The sequence below is a fragment of the Pelophylax lessonae genome (genome assembly GCF_965119305.1).
Source record: "Pelophylax lessonae genome assembly, chromosome: 4".
Taxonomy (NCBI): domain Eukaryota; kingdom Metazoa; phylum Chordata; class Amphibia; order Anura; family Ranidae; genus Pelophylax; species Pelophylax lessonae.
The window spans coordinates 20,256,867-20,283,624 of record NC_138771.1 but is presented as its reverse complement, the minus strand read 5'-3'; the positions used below and the strand labels follow the sequence as shown (position 1 = coordinate 20,283,624).

General features: G+C 43.5%; 1 protein-coding gene across 1 annotated transcript in view; it reads right to left on the bottom strand.

The window, feature by feature from the left end:
• DENND4A (DENN domain containing 4A) overlaps positions 1–26,758 on the bottom strand; it is a 306,249-nt gene that overhangs the window by 7,233 nt on the left and 272,258 nt on the right. The window contains exons 26-32 of the mRNA XM_082255258.1: positions 24,265–24,440; positions 16,239–16,343; positions 15,874–16,075; positions 12,295–12,549; positions 10,578–10,695; positions 10,465–10,491; positions 1,275–1,437 (exon numbers count right to left, since the gene is read on the bottom strand). Of these exons, the coding sequence (XP_082111384.1) occupies positions 1,275–1,437; positions 10,465–10,491; positions 10,578–10,695; positions 12,295–12,549; positions 15,874–16,075; positions 16,239–16,343; positions 24,265–24,440 (1,046 nt within the window). The remainder of the gene's footprint in view (positions 1–1,274; positions 1,438–10,464; positions 10,492–10,577; positions 10,696–12,294; positions 12,550–15,873; positions 16,076–16,238; positions 16,344–24,264; positions 24,441–26,758) is intronic.

The window sequence follows — 26,758 nt, the reverse complement described above, 5'->3', positions numbered from 1 at the left end:
CCACCGCGGCCGACAGCTTCCCCCCCCGGTCCAGGCTACCTTACCATCCCTGCCATATTACCGATGCCAGCATCTAGTGAAAACCCTTGATCCCAGCATGCTTTTTATCTACTCAAATGTGAGCTGACACTTTTTACTGTGTGTCCTCTTATAGCGGAGTTCCGGCCTCAAAATCGAAAAAAAATAGATTTTGGGCCATCCGCTTTCTGAAAAAGAAATGGATGCTCCCAATTTTTTTTCTGGTCACTTACCTTGATATTGAGGAAAATATACTCACCTTCCTTCCACTTCCTCCCTCTGCGGCTGCGGCCCACGCCGTCTCTTCCGGCTTGCGATGACTCCTGGGAGCTGAACGTCATCGCTCCCAGGAGCCGATGCGCCTGCACCGGCCCCGCTCGTCAGTTCCGGTGCAGGTGCTGCATTCCCTGCTAAACAGCTTCTGGGCATGCCGAGAAGCTGTGCATTGATGCCGCGCCTGCAATGGAAGTGACGAGCTGGGCGGTGCAGTTCATTGTGGGACTCCGTCACCGAAGAGGCCGCACTGGCTTCAGCTGCCCACACCAGAGATGGCAGCACTGTAGAAGAACTTTTCAAGGTAAGTATTTCTTCTTACAGGAAAGTGCGACCCGGGGGTATTTTTATCTAAATTTGACCCCCGAGGCTGGAATTCCGCTTTAAACTTATTATGCACTGAGAATTGTTGAAATGCGGGATTAAGTTGGGGGGGGGGGGGCTGTGAACTGAGATCCCGATTCTTTTACGATTAATCCTAAAACCACCAGTAACTAATTCCCCTTTAGCTGCAGAGGCCAGGAGCGTACACATGCCATGGCATGTCACAGCAGGAATTATATCCTGTAGCTGTCAGTGGGCGTAGTGCCTCCAAATGCGTCCCATTTAAGTGAATAAGGGCGGCCTGGAAGTGCCCCTAAACGGCAATTCACGCAATCGAGTTGCACATAGTTGCAGGGCGGTTGTTACAGCAGCCCTGTTTAATTAAATGGGGCGCACTAATGCAAGGTTCAAGAGGATAAAAGCAGGCAGTGAGAAGGTGATACAACCCCTCCTCAGCACCTGTGAAATGCTTTCTGAAAATCATTCTGAATGCAGATCGCTCTTCAGAGATCACAGCACATGTGAACGAGCCCCTTTTGTCACTTTGATAAATTATTTCTGCTGCTACACCACAGAATCTGCACTATAAAACAAGCAGTTGCTTCTCCTTGGCTCCACACCATGATAGCAGTATTCATATATTCTGGTTGTTACAGTACCTCTGCCGTGTTGCTTTGTGGTCGTGTTGCAGAGACTCCAGAATTTGGCTCATAGGCCCATAAACGTTGTTGTTCTTGATGCTCTTCACTAGGCCTTGCAGAAACTCCTGATCCACATTTTCTTCCTCCTTCTGCTGTGCAAGAGCCAGAGGATGTTCTTGGGCTGCAAACAGACACCCCAACTTTCTATTAGTGCGCACGTCACAGACAACAAGAAAACGGATTCAAATACACTTCTTACATTTAAAGCTAAAATTTAGGTAGGACTTTTATTTTTTGCATAGTTACATTGGTTCAGCTTGGACCAACGTAAGTAGGAATGTGTAAGACCGAGCCAATCCATGTGGAAGCTGGAAATCTCTCTAGTAGGCACTGCTACTCACGTGATCTCCACTAGCATCCAGGTCCCATGTTGTGCAGCTGCCCTGCTGCTTAGTGAACACAGGAGGTCGCCCGCTCGGCACAGTTGTCATTCAGAGAATGCCTTGTATTTTTATGAATGAATGCAAAGTGTTCTCCCATTGGACAAGGTGGAGATTGTGACATCATTGCCTTGCCTTGTCCTTTGAGAGAACGCTTTGCATTCATTCAGAAATTGTGAAGTGTTCTCTAAATCAGCTGTCACATGGGACCTGGGGGGGGGGGGGGGGTGCAGTGTCTGGGGTGGGGGATTGAATTACGTTAAAATGTAACATGCATGCATTTAAAAGCAACGCAGGTCAATGCTGCATTTTAGTGTGAACAGGACACATAGAAAACAACTGTTTTTTATGCATCTATATGTTTATATGCATTTTACAATTTCAGCAAAAAGCAGATAAAACGCACATAAAACGGATGGAAAATGTACATCAATTTTATCTTTAGGGTCCTTTCACACGAGCGCTCCGATCAGATCCGCCTGTCAGTTTTTTAGGCAGATCTGATCGGATCCTCCAGGCATCCCTATGGGGCAGCGGATGTCAGCGGAGACACCTCCGCTGACACCCGCTGCCATCCGATCCGATCCGGTCCGTGAAATCCGGACGCATGGAAACCCTATTTTCCATCCGTCCAGGGGATCGGATGAGAGCGGACAGGCGGTCCGCTCTCATCAGATTCCCCCATAGAAATGCATGGGGCTACGATACCTCCCTCTCCGCACACAGAGCGGAGAGGGAGCTGTCACCTTCCTGTTCAGCGGGGATCAGTGTATCGATCCCCCGCTGAGCAGCACGGATCCGCCTACAGAGGCGGACTGTGTGAAAGAGCCCTTAATGTTGGTAGATATAAGCCAGCAACTCGATGGACTCAAACACTGAAAATCTTTATTGGCTATACAAGTACATCCAGTAAATATCAGCAGCAGTAGAGTAGAGCTGCACAATTCTGGATAAAATGAGAATCACAATTTTTTTGCTTAGAATAAAGATCAAGATTCTTTCACGATTCTCGGCGTAACATCTTTCACATTATACAAAAAATTGGGCTAATTTTACTGTTTAGTTTTTTTTTTTTTTTTTAATTCATTAAAGTGTGTTTTTTTCCAAAAAAATTGCAACCGCCATTTTATTGTCTAGGGTCTCTGCAAAAATATATATTATATATATATATATATATATAATGTTTGGGGTTCTAAGTAGTTTTCTAGCAAAAAAAATACAGATTTTTAACTTGTAGGCAACAAGTGTCAGAAAAAGGCTTAGGCACGGTTCACACAAACGCTCATCTCTGAAGTTTTAAAATGCCCAACAAGCAAAATCCCATTCATTTCAATGGGCCCTGTTCATATATGAGTGTTTTGCCACCTGAATCAAAACCCCTGAAGCTCAAAAAAGTACACAAGCATTTTTTTTTGGCAGATCACCAGCATTTTTGTTAGATGTCAATGCCTGCCTCCTAACACCTGCAAAAAAAGGCCTGAAAAACGCCCAAAAAAAACGCCTGAAAATTATACGCTCAGGTGTGAATGAAGCCTTAGTCTTTAAAGCGGAGTTCCACCCATTTTTAATAAATTGGATTACATAGATGTATGTAATCCCCTTTAAAACGACTTTTACCAATGGAAAGTTTTTTTTTTGCTAGTAAATACCTTATTTTCTGCTTTATTTATCCTCTTCTCACTTCCGGGTCCGGTCGGCGAATACATCATTCGGCGATTTGCAGTGTGTGCTGGGATGTATCTCAGGGCATGAAATCTCGCATTATTACACAGGAGATGAGCTGTACTGCGTGCTCTGCCCCGCCTCCGCCCCGCCTCCTCTGTGCGGCCGGGTTTCTAACAGCCAACAGACTGGTACCGGTCCCCGACTCAGGGGTTGGGGATTACTGCTCTAAATGGCACCCATGCCAAGCGAGTGACCCCCTGTTTTCATTCTGCAGTAGAGTAGCTGCACAATACAGGACCCGGAAGCCAGCAACAATCACTGTCCTAGCAGTGCCTACTACAGTGATTGGACACGCATGGCACATGCATACTTCAACTGATCCAAGCTGGAACAATGTAACTATGCAACAGAAGCCATACAGTACCTACATTTCCACTTTAAAGTTACCTTAATTCTGAAGAATGCATCCCTGCTCAACAGGTAAAACAAATAAATTGGAGATTACAATACGCACCGGGAGATTTGGGCATTTCATATGCACTTCAAAGGATCAAAAGATTTGTGTAACAGTAAGTCACACAGGATGCACACTATGAAGGTTTTTGGAGCACTTGTGTAACAAGATCACCCCGCATGGGACACAGACCTCTCTGAATGAGCCCTTCGGAGGGGGGAGTTACGAAAGAAATTTAATATAAAGAGAGACCTGTAGTTACACTTCCAAATCTTCCTCCTGAATTACAGAGCATGGTTTTATTTCATAAACTCCGTTTCAGATTTTACACAAATGAATACATCTCCAGTGTTTGTTTCTACAATTCATAAGAGCAGATACTTACCTGCTGAGAGGGAAGAATGCTGCATGTCTAACAGGTGGGTGCTCCATGCAATCACCCACCTCCTGCTTATCTAGAAGGCAGCTTTCACTACTCAGTTGGCTTTGCACAGATATCTCAGCAATACATAAATTCCTTCAAAGCCATCACAACCCATACAAAGGGGTTAATTTACTAAAACTGAAGTGTGCAAAATCTGGTGCGGCTCTGCAAAGAAACCAATAAGCTTCCAGGTTTTGTCAAAGCTTAAAAGGAGAAGTTCATCTTTTGACAAAAAATAATAAATGCACATTTTTTTTTTTTTTGCAAGTAAAAAAAAAACAACGTGCATTTATTAACCACTTCTGGACCGGAAGGATTTGCCCCCTAATGACCAGGCCATATTTTGCGATTCAGCACTGCGTTACTTTAGCGGACAATTGCGTGGTCGTGCGACGCTGTACCCAAATAAAATTGACGTCCTTTTTTCCCCACAAACAGAGCTTTCTTTTGGTGGTATTTGATCAACTGTGCGATTTTTATTTTTTTGCACTATAAACAAAAAAAGAGCGACAATTCTGGGAACAAAAAAAAAAAATATATATATATATATGTATTTCACATTCTGCTATATAACATTCTCAAAAAAAAAAAAAAAAAAAGTAAAAATCAAAAATTTTTAACATTTTAGGCCAATTTGTTTTCTGCTACATATTTTTGGTAAAAAAAATTGCTATAAGTGTATTTTGATTCATTTGCACAAAAGTTATCGTGTCTACTAATTACTGGAAAGATTTGTGTCATTTTTATTGTTTTTTTTCTTTTTTTTTTGCCAGCAATGGCGGCAATCTGCGATTTTTAGCGGGACTGCGACATTGTGGCGGACAGATCGGACCCCTAACTGACATTTTTGACACTTTTGGAGGGACCAGTGACATTACTACAGTAATCAGTGCTAAACATATGCACTGTTACTGTAATAATGACACTGGCAGGGAAGGGGTTAACATTGTGGGTGATCAAGGGGTTAAATGTGAGCCTAGGGGAGTGATTCTAACTGTGGGGGGCGCGTGGCTTGTGAAATGATCATAGAGACCTGTGATCCTATATAGAAGGATCACAGGGACTCTGTGATCATTCCAGGGAGAAGGACGGTCGGCTATGTTTACAACAGCCGACCGTTCTTCTCTCTCAGCGGGGAGTGATCGCGGGTGTCAGATGGCAATCAGAGCCACCTGACCCGTGTATTGGCTTCCCGCGCTCGCCCCCTAGCTGCAGGCGCGCAACCAATGTAAGTCTACGTCGGTTTGCGTAGGAGAGCCACCCTGCCGCAGTAAAAAGGCGGCAGGTGTTCGGTAACCAGTTAATTTTGGTTTTGGGAGCCTGTAAAGTTAATTGAAAAACTACACGCCGACAGCCGTAAGGGACAGTGAATTAACTTTTTTGAATTGTGGTAGCAGACACAGGAGAGGATCCCCGGCCTGCGGTCACAATGGGGATCGGGGGGTGGGGGCTGGTGCATTCATAACATGTTACACCCTGAATATACTGTAGGTGTAACATGTTATCAAAGTTGAACTTATCCTTCAATTGAAGAAGCGGACTTTAGAAGCGGATTGGCCACCATGCAGAGCTGCACCAGGTTTTGCACTCTACAGTTTTAGTAAATTAATTGTGCTTTATCAAACCCTATATTGCAAAAAAAAATGAACTTTTGTGTCCACAGATAAAGGTTTGTAAAGAAGAAAAAAACAATAAAAACAAACTGCCAACTTTGTATACAGCACAACACATACACAGCTCTCAGATCAGTGCATTGTTTTCAACACCACATGTGTTCCTTGGCCATCCATTACCTGACCCAACAAAACCCATGTAAGGAAAACCAACAGCACAGATCGGAGCGTGGCATTATGATGGAGCACAACACACGCATGCAGCAGAGACATTGGCACTAAAATGACTGACAGTACAGTTTACACACAGGAAGACAAATCTGCACTGCCGAGACAATCTTTTCCTTTTTTTTTTTCTAGTTGGGTCATGGTGTTCCTTCGTGTACTCATAAGTGGTCACACAAAGGAGCAAGAGGGCACACCATGTAAGCTTCTGTCACAGAAGTGATAATAGGACTGTGTGATTTGTTAGATTTAGGCCTGGTTCACACAGATTCAATAACGGGCACTTTCACCCCCTTCCTACCCAGACCAGTTTTCAGCATTCAGCGCTGTCGCGCTTTAAAGAGGAAGTAAACCCTCCTCTGCAACTTGTACCTATAGGTGATCCTATGATAAGGCTTACCTATAGGTACTGTAAATATCTCCTAACATGTACCGTTTAGGAGATATTTACCTTACATGCAGCCAGTGACATCACTGGCACATGCGCTCTGAAGGAACGGCTGCTGGTGCCGTTCCTTTAGAGCCCCGTGTCGTGACCATCGGCTTCCGTGCGCGGGAGTGACGTCACCTTGGCTCCGGCCGGATGCTGCGATCCCGGAAGACGGGCGACTGAACATGTCGCCCGTCATAGAGTTAAGCGGGCGGCACGGCGGGGGCTCGTTCTAAGGTAAGTATTTCATAATGAGCTAGTATGCGATGCACACTAGCTCATTATGTGTTTCTCTTTCAGGGTGAAAAAAAATTTGAATGGGTTTACAACCTCTTTAACCACTTGCCGACCGCCATCTACGTCGGCGGTCAGCCCCTCACAGGCAAAGTGACGTAGGGCTACGTCACTAGCTTGTGAGGGTCTAGGGAGCGAGCGCGCACCGCCGGAGGCGCGCTCCCGCTCCCGCGTGGTCACGGACCCCCCCGCGCGTGTGACCGGCGGACCCGATGTCCGCCGGCCACTCTGCGATCGGCGGGGGAGAGGGAGAAAGTCAGGCAGCTTGTGTAAACAAGCTGCCTGTCATTCTCCCCTCTGTATGAGAGCTGATCGTATGGATCTACTATGTAGATCCGTTGATCACTCTGCATACAGCTGAAGCCACAGCCAATCACAGTAAGAATCACGCCCCTAGGGACACACACAGCCCCTCCCTCTCAAATAAAGTTAACCCCTTCACTACCAGTGTATTTTTACAGTAACAGTGCATATATATAGCACTGATTACTGTAGAAATGTCCCTGGTAACCCCAAAAGTGTCAAAAATGTCAGTCAAGGGTCCGATCTGTCCGCCGCAATGTCGCAGTACCGCAGATCGCCGCCATTACGCGTTAAAAAAAAAACAACAAAAATGACAAAAATCTTTCCCTTAGTCAGTAAACGCAATAACTTTTGCGCAAACCAATCAAAATACGCTTTTTGCGATTTTTTTTACCAAACATAGGTAGCATAAAACAAATTGGCCAAAAATGTTAAAAAATTTTGATTTTTACATTTTTTTTTGGGGGAATTTCATATAAAAAAAAGGGAAAAATATTGCTATTTTTGCAAAATTGACGCTCTTTTTTTGTTTATAGCGCGTGATCAAAAAATCGCACAGGTGATCAAATACCGCCAAAAGAAAGCTCTGTTTGTGGGAAAAAAAGGACGCCAAATTCATTTAGGTACAGAGTCGCACGACCGCGCAATTGTCCGTTAAAGTCACGCAGTGCCGAATCGCAAAATACCCCCTGGTCGTTTAGCAGCCAAATCCTCCGGGGCTTAAGTGGTTAAATGACAATTGTGCGATCATGCAACAGTATGCAAATTACATTTTTATTATTTCTTTTGATGGTATTTAAACATCCCTGGGTTTTTATCTTTTGATAAAAAAAAAAATGGAAATAAAAAAACAAAAAACAAAAACAATGTTTTTTTCGTTTCATTTAAAAAATTTGCAAGTAAGTAATTTTCTCCTTCACTGATTGGCACTGATGGGGCTGCACTAATAATCAGTGCCCTGATTATCAGTGTAGATGTCTCGTCACACTTGCCGGTTACTGGTTCTCCTTTCCTCATGCTGCAACAGCGCGTGAAGAAAGGAATGTCGATAACAGGCAAGTGTGTTTACATGTGATTAGCTGTGATCAGGCACAGCTGACCACATGGTAAAGGGCCCGCTGTGATTGACCCTTTACCGATCTGTGATCAGCTGTGTCCAAAGGACACAGCGATCGCAAAGCACACTGGATGCGTGCCCAGGGGACTCGTGATTCTGGGAGGTCGTCCATGGATGCCCTCCCGAAACAGAAGCGATGCAGTCCTTTTGCGGCCACAGCGTGGGTCTGAAGTGGTTAAACATACCAATGTTGGTGTGCACACTGATGGTGGTGTAATAAGGTGATTGTTGTTTGATTCACGGGAACCACACCTGGAGAGTCCAATTAGGATTCCAAAGACTGAAAGAATTACTATTCCAGGATTATTGGCCACTAGCATGAGCACTTGTTATTTACAGTATTTGTTTAATCGTTTTGGAACTTTGATTACACTATACAGGCATACCCCACTTTTAAGTACACAATGGGACCAGAGCATGTATGTAAAACGAAAATGTACTTAAAGTGAAGCAATACCTTTTTTCATTTCTCAATGCATGTAAATACACTAGCTCCATGGGAAATCTTGGTCAGCTTGACATGGCACTTCTCCCAAACCATAAGTGACAAGGACACCAAACTTGGGGAGCATGTTAAGGGGATCGAGGACTATGACATGGTAGATTATCTAGGCAAGCTGGCCCGGATACAAATAGGATATGTTGCAGTCCTGGGTCCCCTCTCGGTGCTCCCCAAGTTTGGTATCCCTGTCACTTATGGTTTGGGAGCAGTGCCATGTCAAGCTGATCAAAATTTCCCATAGACACCAATGTTAAAAACCGGGAGTAGTGCCATGCCAAGCTGACCAGGCTGTGTCCGTACTCGCGAGTATACTTAAAATGGGGTATGCCTGTACAGCGACTCTGCCCAATTTTAGGCAGTGTGGTCGCTTTGAGCACATTACAGGACTTTAATGTTATGTTCACAGTGTGTGTTCATTATCTGGAGTTTGATCATATGCAAATCTTGCACAGCTATAATATTATTTTTTTTATATATGATTTACTGATTTTTCACATATGTTTTTTACATCTATCAATAATTTTGCGCAACTTGGTGTATATTATTTGATTTAATTGCACTAATTTGGTGAATTTATTACAAGTTGCAGCAGTTCTAAGAAGATTGTCACATATTAGCACTTTATTAATTTTATTAGTGCGAGAGACCAACACTATTAATGCTTGCCATTTACAAATCCAGCAGAGAAAACAGCTGTATTGGGTCATGGGCATCACATACAAAAACGTGTGATGGATGAACTGCTGTGCTTTTAAAACTGGTTGTAAACCTCTGAAATGAAAAATGAACAAAGCATACCCTTCTATAGATTGTAGTTTCCGCAGTCCAAAGCACTTAGTGTGTTTTTGGGCAGCACAGTGGTTAAGTGGTTAGCCTTTCCATCTGGCAGCACTAGGCTGTTGGTTTAATTTCCAACCACAGCAATACCTGCATGGAGTTTGCATGTTATCCCTGTGCCTTCGTGGGTTTCCTCCCACACTAAAAAGACATGCTGGTAGGTAATTGGCTCCTGTCTAAATTGGCTTTAGTATGCGTATGTATTAATGTCAGTTAGGGATCTTAGATTGTAAGCTCCTCAAGGTCAGTGAATGTATAATATATGTGTAAAGCGTTGCATAAATTGACGGCATTATATAAGTACCTGTAATAAAAATAAAAATAAAATTTAAATCTACTGTGTCTTCATTCTGCAGTCTGCATGAGTCACTTCTGACAGGTTACGCCAACTCCAAGCCAGTGATTGACAGCCTCATTTGTGCATGTTTCCCTATGAGACTGTCTGGAGGGGGTGTGTCCTTTTCCTTCACCCAGATCACAGATTACACTCAGCTCCCCTGCTCTATGCTGTGCAGTGTGTGACATGAGATCCCTGCCTTCTGATGATCAGAAATTCTGTGTAAATTGTACACTTTGCACAGCTGTGGATAAGAGATTGCTTCAGATAAACAGATACAACTTGTGAAGGAAGATTTGTGTAGCCACTTCAGTGGATTTACAACTACTTTAAGCAACCAATCATATTCTCCCTTTAATTGAAGGCTAAAATGCCTTTCTACGGGCAGCGCAAAGATTTTTCTTTCAGCCACCTTCACATACGAGGCCCGCTAAGAAGCTTTGGGTGTAAGGAGTATGTGCTCGTATCAGCAGGACAGGTGACAACACATTACTTATCCAGAGCAAAAGTAGTCATGCAAAGACAGACACAGATCACTGTACAGCCAATCAAACACTGGGAACTCACTCTCATAAACTACAGTGCAGTTTTGACCTGTGGAAAATAAGATTAATAGTCATCAAAACTTGAATTCAGATAGAACCTCGTTATTAGTGGAAGTGAAGGAGCAGAGAGCTTACTTAGAGTGTTCCACAGAATGTAAAGCGGCTGCCGTATGTCCTGGTGAAGTTTCAGGTTGTCCCACAAGACTTGAATAAGGACATGCTTGCTGTCCTCAGATATTGAGCTCCGGGGAATCTGTCAAGAAGAAAATAGCAACAATGAAAACAAAAAAGACTATTCACAGTCAACCGATCTCGGATTTGTAAAAAGGTCTGTACATTAAAGCGGAGTTCCGGCCTCAAAATATTTTTTTAGATAAAAATACCCCCGGGACAGTCAGGGCTAGTGCATTGCAGCAATGATAGCCTCTGAACTGTCCCAGGTTTCACTTACCTTTTAGAAGAAATACTTACCTTGAAAATTTCTTGTCCAGAGCTGCCATCTCAGGTGTGGGCAGCTGAAGCCAGGGTGTCCTTTTCGGTCCCAGAATGCCCTGCACCGGCCCCGCTCGTCACTTCCAGGGCAGGCGCGTCATCCCTGCACAGCTTCTGGGCATGCCCAGAAGCTGTTTAGCAGGGAATGACGCGCCTGCCCTGGAATTGACGAGCGGGGCCGATGCAGGCGCATTGACTCCTGGGAGTGATGACGTTCAGCTCCCAGGAGTCAATGCAAGCAGGAAGTGACGGCACGGGCAGCGGCCGCAGAGGGAGAAAGAGGAAAGAAGGTAAGTATATTTTCTTCAAAAACAAGGTAAGTAAATTAAAAAAAAAAAAAAATCAGGATTATCAAATTCTTTTTTAGGTGATTTTCAGCAAGCAGATGGGCCAAAGTTGTTTTTGAGGCCGGAACTCCGCTTTAAAGCGATAGCAGATATAAAAGAAAAAATTAATGCAGATCTGTAATTATTAGTACATCCGTATTCTAAAGGGTAAATGTTTCTTTTCCTTAATGAAGGGCTCAACAAATCCCAGGCGCCAGATCAACTAGAAGTGGTTTCCTGGCCCCTGGGCTTTTGTCAGCCCATTCACTGTTGCAGGGATGCACAATCTGAAACCCTCGACGCCCGGGACATGCAGTCCTGAGTGCCGGGCAGGTGTTTTTTCTTCTTTTTGTCTACATTTCGCCATTACCAACACATACTATGAGAAGCAACTACCTTGAACATTGTATTAGATACAGATATAGGCACAATCATAGAAAATGCTGTTGGCTGTGGTGGTTGGCGCATGCAGTCTTTTATAGGGCTTAGAATGCTGGTGAATGGAAATGTTCTCTGAGACATTATTCCAGCATATATCTATTACCTTATCTGTTTCATGGCATTTCAATTCATACCTGCATTTGTTCGATTGAAATTTGCCAACACTGAGCTCCCATTTAGGGACTAATCCACTTTTCTGGCTTATTATTTCTCTTGATAGATACACCCAAATAAGAAAAATAGGTAAGTATTATAAAGACCCCCCCTTTTTTTTGTTCACTAGAATCCCACAATCAGATGTCACACGAGTGACATCACTTCCGGGTACTCGGCGCCAGATTAAAAAAAAAAAAAGACAGCATTCAAAACAGCCAAACTTGGCGTCTTGAATGCTTTTAAGTGCAGAGGAGGGGTTTGGGGTCTTTTAGACCCCCAGATCCCTCCACAAGAGTACCCGTCAAAAAACAAATTTTTTTTTTGTACGAAAATATCGGCCAATATCGGCAACGAAAACCTGATATCGGTCGATCACTAGTAAAAAGGTTGGGAAACAACACTAGACACTAGTACGCAGATCCTGGCTTTATACCCACCTTTGAATGCTTGTTACAATGTTCAGAGGTAAGGATTAATCCAGGCAGGTTGCTGGGAAGGTCCAGTCTCCGAAAATACCACACCAAATTCCAGAAAACTATAGGGTGATGATCCACAAAGCCTGGAACTGTAATGGATGGGTCCCCCTCATTCTCCAGTAAGCTTTCCAGTTCTTTCCATACTACAAGAGGGCTGAGGTAGGGAACGGTAATTGGCTCAGGATGGGACATCCTCCAGTCCAGCTCTAGTGAGTCCTGTTTTCAACAACAAAAGATATTAGAGCAGCCTTTCTGAACCTTTTCAACACAAGTTGTTAAGCAGGACAAATAGAGAAGGTGAATCTCCCTAACTGGGACACAGACAGCAATAAAAGAGAAATCTCAGCAATAAAAATGGACAGGGGTTCTAATCCCTCTCCACACTATCCAAAACTAAAAGAAAAGTTTTGCCTTGGGTTATACTTTAAAGCGAAGTTCCGGCCTCAAAAATTACTTTGGGCCATCCGCTTGCTTTAAATGCCCTAAAAAACAAATGGATAGTCCCGATTTTTTTTTTCTTTACTTACCTTGTTTTGAAGAAAATATACTCCCCTTCCTTCTACTTCCTCCCTCTGCGGCCGCGGCCGGCGGCGTCACTTCCTCCTTGCATTGATTCCTGGGAGCTGAACGTCATCGCTCCCAGGAGTCAATGCACCTGCACCGGCCCCGCTCGTCACTTCCGGTGCAGGCGCCTCATTCCCTGCTTAACAGCTTCTGGGTGCAGGGATGACGCACCTGCACCAGAAGTGACGAGTGGGGCCGGTGCAGGGCATTCTGGGAGAAGAGGACGCCGAAGAGGACACCGAAGAGGACGTTCCGGCTTCAGCTGCCCACACCGGAGATGGCAGCGCTGGACAAGAAATTTTCAAGGTAAGTATTTCTTCTTGCAGGTAAGTGCGACTCGGGGACAGTTCAGAGGCTATCCATTCTGGAATGCACTAGCCCTGACTGTCCCGGGGGTATTTTTTTCTAAAAAACTTTTCCGAGGCCGGAACTTTGCTTTAACCTTTGTATGGATATAAAATTTGGGAACAGGTTATGTGAGGCTGGGATTTTGACAGAGATTTCAACCCTTGAAATACATTTCTGGTCTCGGGGGAACCCCTTCAAAAAATGAAAAATCTACAACTCATGACACATTAGTGTGACAGTCAGTGGGAAGAATGCTCCTTACTCTTGTCATCATTTGGGAAGAATTACCCCCTTTTAGATAGCTAAAAGGAACAATGGTGTCATTGGGAACTTATCTGAGAGGCAGAAATAGCCAATTTCTCAAGGAACCCCTAGCAACCTCAGGAGGAACCCTGGTTGAGAAACCCTGTATTAGAAGCCAGAAGCTGCATTTAGTATAATATGGTTCCAAGCACAATACGGGTTTCATTTTGTTTTTTTCAATTCATTTTATTAATATTCAATATTCTAATATTTCTGCTGCTGTGTACTATAACTGGAAAAAGTAGATGCTTAGTAGACTCTTGCCATTTCCTTTTATGTGGGGTAAGATGCGCATGCATGGCTCAGTGTACAATACCACTGACATGCAGGGGAAAGCATTCATACAGGAGAGACCATTATGGTCTCTTCTGTTGTAAAAACCCTGCCAGTCTGTTTTTTTTTTTTTTTTTTTTTTTTTTTAAAGTTTAATAATGCTTTAAGCCAACCTGCCAAGTACGTACTTGCATTCTAATGAACTAAACTATAGTTAGACAGCCTGTATTTTTCTAAGGCACTGTATAATAAGTTAAAAGCAGCAGGTGCAAATCCCTTCAAGCAAGGCTTAAGGCCCCCTTCACACAGGCGGACCGTTCAGATCCACCGGTCATTTTTTTTTGGCGGATCTGAACGGTCACCCCATGCATATCTATGGGGCATCGGATGTCAGTGGAGACATGTCCGCTGACATCCGATCCGTCAAATCTGGACGGATGGAAACCCTATTTTCCATCCGTCAAGCGGATCGGATGAGAACGGACAGACGGTCCGTTCCCATCCAATTCCCCCATAGAGATGCATGGGGATCTGACAGCTGTCTCCACACACATCACAGGGACACAGCTGTCATCCTCCTGCTCAGCAGGTCATTTTGAAATTGGATGGCAGCAACACGTCTCCAAAAAATTGGGACAGGGCGTAAGTAAGTGGCAAAGTAAGTGGTAAAGTAAGTGGTAAAGTAAGTGGTAAAGTAAGTGGTAAAGTAAGTGGTACTAACAAGGAAGAGCTGGAAGAACATCTGGTAGCTAATTAGGTTAATTGGCAACAGTTCAGTATTATGACTGGGTGGAAAATTAGCATCTTAGAAATTCAAAATGCCTAATCTACAGTACATAATATCAAGATATTCAGAGAATCTGGTGAAATCTCTGTGTACAAGGGACACGGCTGAAATGCAATATTGGATGCTGATAATTTTCCGGCCCTTAGACGGCATTGCATTAAAAACAGGCATGAGTCTGTGATGGACATCACTGCATGGGCTCAGGAATACTTCCAAAAAATTACGGTCTGTGAACACAGACCACTACCGAAGAAGTCAACGTAGCTGTACGCTCTGACGTAACGCGTATAGGGGGCGGAGCCCACGTGCCTGACGCCGACTATCTTCCGGGTAGCGCTACACACTGAATGCCATACAAGCAGGCACGGCTTAATGCCTGACAAATGTGAGTAATATTTCATATCCCTAATAAAGCCTGCAAAATAATTAAAGCAGAGAGCACTAGATTTTTTTCTTATATCTCTACTGCATGTCCCGGCGACCTCCGGAGGTGAGAGGCTGGAGAGTCATTCCCTGGGGTCCTTTGTCTTCATAAAGGCTAATGCTGGCCCGTTTGGGTCTCATGCTGAGGTGAGAGGCCAATCTTCCTGGTGGAGGGATTTGACACATTGGTGTTTGTTATCATTTCTCACGGGATCAAGGCTTCTTGAGTACCACCATGGACACTTGAGCACAGCATTATTTGAATTGCACTTTGAGCACTACAGTATTTGAACTGTACATATGGACAATTTTATTGTGTATACGGACACTCACTAATATTATTTTGTGCACATCTGGCGTGTCACATTTTTCATTTATGTGAATACAGTTCACTGCGCTATCCAAAAAAGCATCTATCGTGCAAAGAAGAAGCCATGTCTGAACATTTAATGAACATTACATTCATGTAAGTTCACAGTCTTCTCTGGGCCCAAGCTCATTTAAAATGGTCTATTGGAAAGTAGAGAAATGTTTTGTGGTCAGACGAATCGAAATTGAACAGTCTATTTAGCAACTAGGAGTGCCGGACTAAAGAGGAGAGGGACCTTCCGGCTTGTTATAAGCCCTCAGTTCCAAAGCCGGCATCTCTGATTGTATGGGGGGGGAGCATTCGTGCATATGAAGTGGGCAGCTTGCACATGTGGAAAGGCACTATCAATGCTGAAAGATATATCCAGATTTTCAAATCATTGCATTCTGTTTTTATGTAGATTTTAAATGATGTCCCAACCTTTTTGGAATTGGGGTTGTAAAATATGCTGAACATGCACCAGACTACTTACAGTGGGTGTTTGAAAGTTGGTAGGTAGACTGCCTGTGGAGACATGGCTCAGATTGCAAGATGGCTTCTCATCCAAAGTGCTGAATGTACTGACGCTTCTCACTACGGGAAGACTAGGAGAGGCTGATTCGTTTGGATCCATCTTCCTCTTCCCAGTCGGTATATCTATAGTTCTGGTATTTGAGTCCTCTAGTTTTCCTTTGCTACAAGAGTAAAACAATAAGCTCAGGTCAATATAGCTATGAATAACAGTACTTTGTTTGCAAGATGAACAATAGATGTAAGATAATCAGATATGTTCTCAACATGCAGAATACTTGAAGGGTTAGGAAATAAAAACATCACCCAATCTACACCAATGATTACCTGGATGGCGTGACCGAAAAAGCCGGCGGGATAATTGCAGACTTTGGCCTCTGACAACCGGAAGGGCGCATACTGTCTGTGGATGGACTGACTTTTAAGAAGTACCTGTCACAGAAACAATAACGATCATACATCTGAAAGCCCAGGCTAGAGAGTCTGTCTTAAAAAATACAGCCAGGTCCATAAATATTGGGACATCTACACAATTCTTATCTTTTTGGCTCTATACACCACCACAATGGATTTGAAATGAAACAAACAAGATGTGCTTTAACTGCAGACTTTCAGCTTTAATTTTAGGGTATTTACATCCAAATCAGGTGAAAGGTGTAGGAATTACAACAGTTTGTATATGTGCCTCCCACTTTTTAAGGGACCAAAAGTAATGGGACAATTGGCTGCTCAGCTGTTCCATGGTCAGGTGTGTGTTATTCCCTCATTATCCCATTTACAAGGAGCAGATAAAAGGTCCAGAGGTCATTTCAAGTGTGCTAATTTGCATTTGGAATCTGTTGCTGTCAACTCTCAATATGAGATCCAAAGAGCTGTCACTATCGGTGAAGCAAGCCATCATTAGGCTGAAAAAACAAAACAAACCCATCAGAGAGATAGCAGAAACATTAGGTGTGGCCAAATCAACTGTTTGGAACATCCTTAAAAAGAAAGAATGCATCGGTGAGCTCAGCAACACCAAAAGACCTGGAAGACCACGGAAAACAACTGTGGTGGATGACCGAAGAATTCTTTCCCTGGTGAAGAAAACACCCTTCACAACAATTGGCCAGATCAAGAACACTCTCCAGGAGGTAGGTGTATGTGTGTCAAAGTCAACAATCAAGAGAAGACTTCACCAGAGTGAATACAGAGGGTTCACCACAAGATGTAAACCATTGGTGAGCCTCAAAAACAGGAAGGCCAGATTAGAGTTTGCCAAACAACATCTAAAAAAGCCTTCACAGTTCTGGAACAACATCCTATGGACAGATGAGACCAAGATCAACTTGTAGCAGAGTGATGGGAAGAGAAGAGTATGGAGAAGGAAAGGAACTGCTCATGATCCAAAGCATACCACCTCATCAGTGAAGCATGGTGGTGGTAGTGTCATGACGTGGGCATGTATGGCTGCCAATGGAACTGGTTCTCTTGTATTTATTGATGATGTGACTGCTGACAAAAGCAGCAGGATGAATTCTGAAGTGTTTCGGGCAATATTATCTGCTCATATTCAGCTAAATGCTTCAGAACTCATTGGACGGCGCTTCACAGTGCAGATGGACAATGACCCGAAGCATACTGCGGAAGCAACCAAAGTTTAAGGGAAAGAAGTGGAATGTTATGCAATAGCCAAGTCAATCACCTGACCTGAATCCGATTGAGCATGCATTTCACTTGCTGAAGACAAAACTGAAGGGAAAATGCCCCAAGAACAAGCAGGAACTGAAGACAGTTGCAGTAGAGGCCTGGCAGAGCATCACCAGGGATGAAACCCAGCGTCTGGTGATGTCTATGCATTCCAGACTTCAGGCTGTAATTGACTACAAGGGATTTGCAACCAAGTATTAAAAAGTGAAAGTTTGATTTATGATTGTTAATCTGTCCCATTACTTTTGGTCCCTTAAAAAGTGGGAGGCACATATACAAACTGTTGTGATTCCTACACCGTTCACCTGATGGATGTAAATATCCTCAAATTAAACCTGAAAGTCTGCAGTTAAAGCACAACTTGTTTGTTTCATTTCAAATCCATTGTGGTGGTGTATAGAGCCAAAAAGAATAGAATTGTGTTGATATCCCAATATTTATGGACCTGACTGTACATTCTGAAATAATTATGACATGTTCCATGGCTGCACAAAGGCAGAAAGCAAAATGATGCTGAAATATGTAACTACATGTGACCAGCTTTAACAGATACATTTAAATCAAACATCAATTTTTACTTTTTAATAGTGATCGACTGATACCGGTTTTTCGCTGCCGATACCGATATTTTGGCCATTGCATATCGGTATCGGCCGATATGGGCCAATATTTTTGTACATTTAAAAAATGTTTTATTTTTATCACTTGACAGGTACTCTTTTGGAGGGATCTGGGGGTCTAAAAGACCCCAAACCCCTCCTCTGCACTTAACAGCATTCAAAACGCCAAGTTTGGCTGTTTTGAATGCTGTATTTTTTTTTAATTTGGTGCCAGTACCCGGAAGTGATGTCATGACATCACTTCCAGGTTTTTACATGGAGACCCGATCAGATCGTGACCTCCGAGATTGCATGCCCGATTGAGCGGTATCACCCAGGTGTCACTTACGGCAAGTGGGTGAGAGATACCGATCTGTCAGCAGATCTGCTAATGTGGAAATGCTTATATCTTTAATTTGTACATATGTGAGTGGCATATTCAATAACATTTGTAAACAGAATTATGCGATGTGACTTCATTTTACCCTTACATGAGCAATATTTGGAATATCAGCAATATCGGCCAGTTCCGGGGCCGATACAGATATATCGGCAAAAGTCAATATCGGCCCTTGATATATCGGCCGTGCCAATAATCGGTCGATCCGTACTTTTTAATGCTAATATTAAACAAAATCTATAAAAGTTTGTTTTTAACAATATATACTTTCTTTCAAGAGGGTGGACTGTCGCCATCTATGTATTCAGCCACAATAGTACTTATACCCAAGCCCGACAAAGACCCTGCTGAATGTGCTTCTTACCATCCAATCTCATTGCCTAATATAGACTATTATGGCGCTTTTCCACTGCATGGTACGTGTTAGAACAGTTCGGTACGGTTTGGTACAGTGTCGCTTTTCCACTACATGGTGCGGTTCGGTTTGGCGCTTTTCCACTGCATGGTACATGTTAGAACAGTTCGGTACTGTTTGGTACAGCGGCGCTTTTCCACTACATGGTGCGTCTCGGTTTGGCGCTTTTCCACTGCATGGTACCGCATGGTACAGGTTAGAACGGTTCGGCACGGTTTGGTACAGCGGCGCTTTTCCACTACATGGTATGGCTCGGTACGGCTCGCTTAAACAGCACCACCTCGGTTGGGGTTCCAAGCGGGCCGTACCTATACCATATCCCACAATCCTTCGCATGCAGCCTTGATTGTTTGTCACTACTAGCCACTGATTGGTCACAGAATCGTTGTAATCCCACCCACTTACTACTTCAGTGGAAAAGCAAACCGAGCCGAGTAGAGCCTATACAATGCTAAAACGTGCCGACTCGTACCACGCAGTGGAAAAGCAAACTGAGCCGAGCTGGGCCAAGCAGTGCCGAGTGGAGCCGAGCCGGTACTTGCAGTGGAAAAGTGCCATTAGATTCTAACAAAAATGTTGGCCTTAATTCTGTAATACTAAGTATTATTCACCCAGACCAAACCGACTTTATGCCTGGAAAGTCCACCTCTTTTAATATTTGTAGGACGCAACTCATACAACTTAGACAATATCTTCCAGAATCTAGTGTGTTGGCGTCACTGGACACAGCCAAAGCCTTTGGATTTGGGGAGAAATTTAAAAAAATGGGTTACTATTCTTTATGCAAACCCTATGTCTCAGTTATTGTTCTGTTATCAGCATCTATACCATAGTCTAGGGGCACTTGACAAGGATGTCCTCTGTCTCCACTACTGTTTGCGGTGGTTATTGAGACGCTGGCACTACGATTCCGACAGTCTACTCTCATTACGGGTATCACCTTGGGTGGCAGATCTGATGTCACAGGCCTATATGCTGATGATCTTGTATTATATCTGCAAGTTATGTCAGCAACCTTGAATAAAGCAAACTATAGACAAATATAGTGAATATTCTGGTCTCAAAATAAACTGGTAGAAATCTGCGTCGATGCCTCTCAGGCTTATTCTAACAATGCAGCGATCTGTCCGCTTAAGGTGGTATCATTCATTGGTGGTCATTTAAATACCTAGGAGTAATTTTTACACCATCACAAACAGAAGCTCTGAAACCTAACCTAGACTTACTTTTTCAAATGATCAAGCTTAAACTTAATATCTGGGCCAAACTCCCTCTGACAGTGGCAGGCAGAATTAATTTGATAAAGATGGTACTTTTACCCAAACGCTTATATGTAATTGCTCATATACCAAAGGTGGTACCTAAATAGTTTTTTAAAACCCTAGATAAACTGTTTACATCATTTATATGGGTGAACAATAGAAGGAAACTAACACTCTGTGTCCAAGAGCGGCCCAAGGCTGAAGCTGGTATGGCATTTCCTAATATGTATCTTTACTATTTAGGAGGGCAACTAAACCATTTGGTTGATTGGCTACCCCGTCACCCTGGCGGTGGTAGAATCACATTTGGCTCAAGTGTTAAATTTAAAGTACCTGTTAATCGCATTAGAGGCTCCATTGTCCTCCTTGTGAAGAGACTGCGCACCAATTGTAACCCTGGCATGTATGGTATAGAGAGAAACTAAAAAAAATAGATGGGTTTGATGATATTATTCTGGACTTACCTTTGGGGCACAACCCCATGTTCCCTCAGGTTCTGAGCTTTACAGATTGGGAAAGAAGGGACATTGCTACACTACAGGACATACATACTGGAAATTTGCCTCATTCTTGGATTTACAGAATAAATATGTACTCCCCCATACAGCTTTCTTTAGATACCCCAAGACCTTTACAGAGGGGAGGTACCCTGTGTCTTCTGCCCTAGGGGCCCCCATCAGACTCTAGGTCTGAGACATTCACAGGGGAGAAGGGGGAAGCCCAGCTCAACTGAGGGACTTTTGGATGGGAGGAGGGAACCTGTGTCCATCCCCAAAACCGCCCAAAAATGGGGAGAGGGGGGACTGTACTTACCATTCCATGGTGCAGGTGACACTCCAGACAGAACTCCTTGCCACTGAAGTGGGGGAGCGGTTGGCCAAGGGGACGTTGCGACTTGAGCCAGTGCCCGGTCGTATGCGGCCCTGCAAGACGTTTATCTCGCAGGCAAGTCTCTGTCCGTAAGGCTATGTCGCAGCCGACCTAGCGTGTAGCTGCGGTCTGCACGCGCTCGGTGGCCGGACTGGGGGACCACTGGATCTAGATTATCCAGCCCGCCGCTCCCAGCCCAGCAGTTGATTGGAGATCTCCCAGTAAAAAGGAAAAAAGATGCATAGAAGGAGAAAAAATGGATTTTTGTAAGATCTTACCGTAAAATCCTTTTCTCTTAAGCTCATTGACAGACGTAGTCTTCTTGATTCTCAAGAGCTGGGTTATGTTGTCTCCGCAGGAGTAGGACTAGGCAGAAAGACAAAACGTTCTGGCTCCACCCTAGGGGCAGTCCCTGAGGGTATATCCTCCCTCTCTCTGCTACAGGGAATCAGTTCTGTTTTAAAGCAGTACAGAGAATTTAACCCAACCCAACTCAATGATAGAGGGGCGGGTACTACGTCTGTCAATGAGCTTAAGAGAAAAGGATTTTACGGTAAGATCTTACAAAAATCCATTTTTCTCTATCGCTCATTGACAGACGTAGTCTTCTTGATTCTCAAGAGCTGGGACATCCAGAAGCAGTGCCACAAATGAGGGGTGGGATTGACAAAATCAAATCCAATCTAGAAGGCCCAACCGGTGCCAAACTAGAAGTTTTAAAGGCTCATTATAAACAAAGAATGAGACTAAAAGAAAAATTTTCCAACGGAAAAAACCCTCGAGGTAGACCACTGGTCTCCTCAAATTGCGGCCTGCAAAACCTTGCGGCCAAACGAGGCATCAGACGATGCCATAACATCAACTTTATAATGTTTAGTAAAGGTATGCACCGACGACCAGGTAGCCGCCTTGCACACCTGGACCACTTCTGCCCATCCCGTTCCCCCAAGCCTTCTGTGTGTGGAGTTCTGCTGAGGAGATTCACTCCGCCCTGGAGCCCCCCGAGCGGTCCTAATGCTGTCAATTGTGGGGATGACGAACAGTGGTGATATCCTATATTGCTGAAACTTCTGAGACCCAGTTACCTACACCTCTGGTCGGATCCCCTGGTTATTCGTATATACACAGGCTTGGATTCAATTTGGGGTCGGTCTTTGGCCACTTGATTTACCCTACAGGCTTGATACAACTTCATATGTGGTAAGAGGCAACTCTCACAGGTGTGAAATTGCTGGCTCCTGAGTGGTACACTGGATTTGTTTAGTGCACTTTGGCTAATCTATATCTATCCAGGGTAAGAGGCGAATTCAGCTGGTGGTGGTTCAGCACGATTACCTTTTTTTCAACGTTTTCTTCACTGTGTCATTATTTTTTTTGTTTGGTAAGAGGCTACTCCAACCGATACACATTAATCACTCAAGGTATCAACCCTTAACCTCTCTGGTAGGGGTTATTCACCCTAAGTTCCCTATATTTTTGCATGATTTATTTATTTCATTTATTGTGGTGGAGGTCATATCACATCACAATTTTCATTTACCCACACCTTTGGTGATAGTCACAATTTGTTTGTTGGGTTTTACGCTATTGCGGTACTTTTTTTTGCTTTTCATGATCCCATGTCCACTGAGTTGATCGATCATAGAAGCTTGGATCTACTGTCAAGGTGACAAGTTTCCACGCAGCGAGACTGCCTTTTCCTTACCTTCATCTGGTAAGCACATACCCTTAAGGGAGTTTGGTCCTGGAATTTATCAATAATATTGTTTTGGACTTTTATGGACTTCACATCTCCATCTAATATTTAGCGCGACTTATATGTATAATAATGTATAATATAATAACACCTGGACCACTGACGCCTGATGGCGAAAGGCCCATGACGCACTAAGTGCCCGAGTGGAGTGCGCCTTAACAGGGAACGGGGGCTCCCGACCCTTAATAGAATAAGCCTGTACTACCGTCTGTCTGATCCATCTGGAAATGGTCGCGGCAGATGCAGGCAACCCCTTTTTGGGTCCATCTGGGATCACAAAAAGTGAATCCGTCTTGCGAAACGAGTCTGTCGTTTTCAAGTATACCCTGATCGCCCGGACCACATCCAAGGAGTGTAAAAGCAAACTCTCGCGGATGACTGGGCTTAGGACACAGGGAAGGTAACACAATTTCTTCATTCAGATGAAATTCTGAAACCACTTTTGGTAGGAAGGATGGATTCGGACGAAGAACCACCTTATCTCTATGAACCACCAGATATGGGGAACGACAAGATAATGCGGCCAGTTCTGACACCCTGCGTGCAGAAGTAATAGCCACCAAGAAGGCCACCTTCTGGGACAACGTAGGTAGAGGAATCTCCCTAATATCTTCAAAGGGAGGTTTCTGAAGAACCGACAACACTAAATTAAGATCCCAGGGGGGTAACGGCGCGTGCACTGGCGGAGCCAGATGTCGCCACAAGTGTCGCCCAGTCCGGCATTTTTGCTTGAAGATCTCACAGGAAAAAACACTGGAGAAAACTACCTAAAAAATGTCTTTTTCTAAAAGAAAAAAGTCTTGCCAGGACCAAAAGATCCCAGCAAGGAACTTAGGTCCTTACTCCTGACTAGACAGAAAAAAACTGATTCCCTGTAGCAGAGAGAGGGAGGATATACCCTCAGGGACTGCCCCTAGGGTGGAGCCAGAACGTTTTGTCTTTCTGCCTAGTCCTACTCCTGCGGAGACAACATAACCCAGCTCTTGAGAATCAAGAAGACTACGTCTGTCAATGAGCGATAGAGAAAAAAAAATTGCTAGGACCAAGAGATCCCAGCAGGGAGCCTAGGTCCTTACTCCTGACTAGACAGATTAAAATGGAATTGCTATAGCAGAGAGGGGGGTTATATACCAGCTGAGTACGACCCATAGGTGTAGCCAGGTATTTTTTGTTCTGCCTAGTCCTACTCCTGGAGGAGGCAATATAACCCAGTATTTATGATTTATGGAGCGCTGTGTCAGTCGATGAACGAAAGAGAAATGTGCATTTATTACTTTTTCAAAAGCTGAACTTATCCTTTAAGGCATAAATTATGTAAAAATGTTATAAGCTACCCAATCCAGACAATGCAATGATCCTTACCGACCAGGGCGGCGCAGGTCTCGGATTTCAATGTTCAAGAACGGGAGGAAGGCGCTCCCACAGAAGGGACAGGTAGTGTTGAGATTTGAATCATCTGCTGTCCAGCCAGCCATAATCTCCTCATCATGGACCAGGCAATTACAGGTCAGACACCGGGAGCAGCTGGAGATTAGTACCTGTTATGGGAAGTTTAGATCTTAGTGTACTCTGCTTGGTGCAAATATAATTCACAGGCAATATCACAGAATGTATTTAGAAGTTGTAACTTCCCATCAAAGCCAAGGGTTTATAGACAAGTCACGGAATACCAAGGTGAAATATTCCGGAAAAGTTTGCTAAACCCCTTTATGACAAAAGGCAAAACAAATATTGATGCCTGAACACAGATTTGCAACTTTGACATGTGTTCGAAAATTGTACATATCACAACGAATTTGAGTATTCAGGTGAATTATACTGTTTTTTTTTTTTTTAACAGATTGGGCTTTCATTTGGTGACAAATAATAAATGTCATGATTTTTTTTTTTTACTGTAAAAGAAAAAAATGGCCAAAAAATAGTATAAACATATTTTTAAGATGTACTGTATATGTCTTGCTATTACCATAACCTACCACCAAAGAACAACCCCAAATAAATTCTCCTGCTCCTGACAATCGAAGTAATACCACATATGTGTATATTATTTGTACCCAAAGTACAGCCCAGAAATAAAAGTGCGCATTTTGCCTTTTTTTATCCCATCTAAAACACACTGACACCAATAATTTTTTAAAAATGACATTTATCCACTTCAGCCCCGGAAGGTTTTACCCCCTTAATGACCAGGCCATTTTTTTGCGATTCCGCACTGCGTTGCTTTAACTAACAGTTGCGCGGTCGTGCCACCCTGTACCCAAATACAATTGATGTCCTTTTTATCCCCAACAAATAAGAGCTTTCTTTTGGTGGTATTTGATCACCTCTTTGGTTTTTAGATTTTGCGCTATTAACAAAAAAAGAGCGACAATTTTGAAAAAAAAAAAAAAAAAACAATATTTTTTTACTTTCTGCTATAAAACATTCCCAATAAAAAAAAAAAAATCAAATTTTTTTTATCAGTTTAGGCCAATTTGCATCATGCTACATATTTTTGGAAAAAAAAAAAAAAAATCACAAAAAGCGTATAATAATTGGTGTGCGCAAAAGTTGTAGCGTTTGCAAACTATGGGATAGATTTTTGTACTTTTTATTTATTTATTTTTTATTAGTAATGGTGGCGATCAACGATTTTTAGCAGGGCTGAGACATTGCGATGGACAAATCTGACACTTAGGGACACTTTTTGGGGACCAGTGACATCAATACAGTGATAAGTGCTAAATGATATGCACTATTACTGTATAAATGACACTGGCAGGAAAGGGCATAATACGGGGGGTGATCAAGGGGTTAAGTGTGAGCCTAAATTGTGCTTACTAGCTGTGGGGGGGGGGGCTCTGTGACAGGCACACAGAGATTGGTGTTTCAGCTTAGCTGAGTTATTTACATAGGCAGGCGGCTCTCCTATCAGTTTCCCTGAAGATTGCGGGAGGCCTGCGACGACTGCGCCAGCTCCTCCCGCGGTCTGGCTCCTGCTGTGTCTAAGCACAGCGGAAGTGCGGCTCTGGCTGGGTGGGCACAGCTGAGTCCACGTGCACATAATCACATAGATCTACGCGATTATCCGCAGCCGAGCCGTCCTGCCGCAGTAAATCCGCGCGGAGCGGTTGGCAAGTGGTTAAAAAAATTCTACCCTAACTATACTGATCAATGTGATAGCCAATCAGAGGCGATTTGGTGATTCCCAGTTCCCGAACGTTAGTAAGAGAGCCGGGGGTTCTCTGTGAGAGCTCAATCTCTATGCTGGGAGAACGCTGTGCTGCGAAATCCCTGCACAAGCACAGGAACACATAGGAAAAAAAAATCCAAAAAAAAAAAAAAAAAAAAAAAAAAAAAAAAAAAAAAAAAAAAATCGCACAGGTGATCAAATACCACCAAAAGAACGCTATGTTTGTGGGAAAAAAAGAACGTAAAAATGGATTTTTGTAAGAACTTACCGTAAAATCCTTTTCTCTTAAGCTCATTGACAGACGTAGTCCTCTTGATTCTCAAGAGCTGGGTTATGTTGTCTCCGCAGGAGTAGGACTAGGCAGAAAGACAAAACGTTCTGGCTCCACCTTAGGGGCAGTCCCTGAGGGTATATCCTCCCTCTCTCTGCTACAGGGAATCAGTTCTGTTTAAAGCAGTACAGAGAATTTAACCCAACCCAACTCAATGATAGAGGGGCGGGTACTACGTCTGTCAATGAGCTTAAGAGAAAAGGATTTTACGGTAAGTTCTTACAAAAATCCATTTTTCTCTATCGCTCATTGACAGACGTAGTCTTCTTGATTCTCAAGAGCTGGGACATCCAGAAGCAGTGCCACAAATGAGGGGTGGGATTGACAAAATCAAATCCAATCTAGAAGGCCCA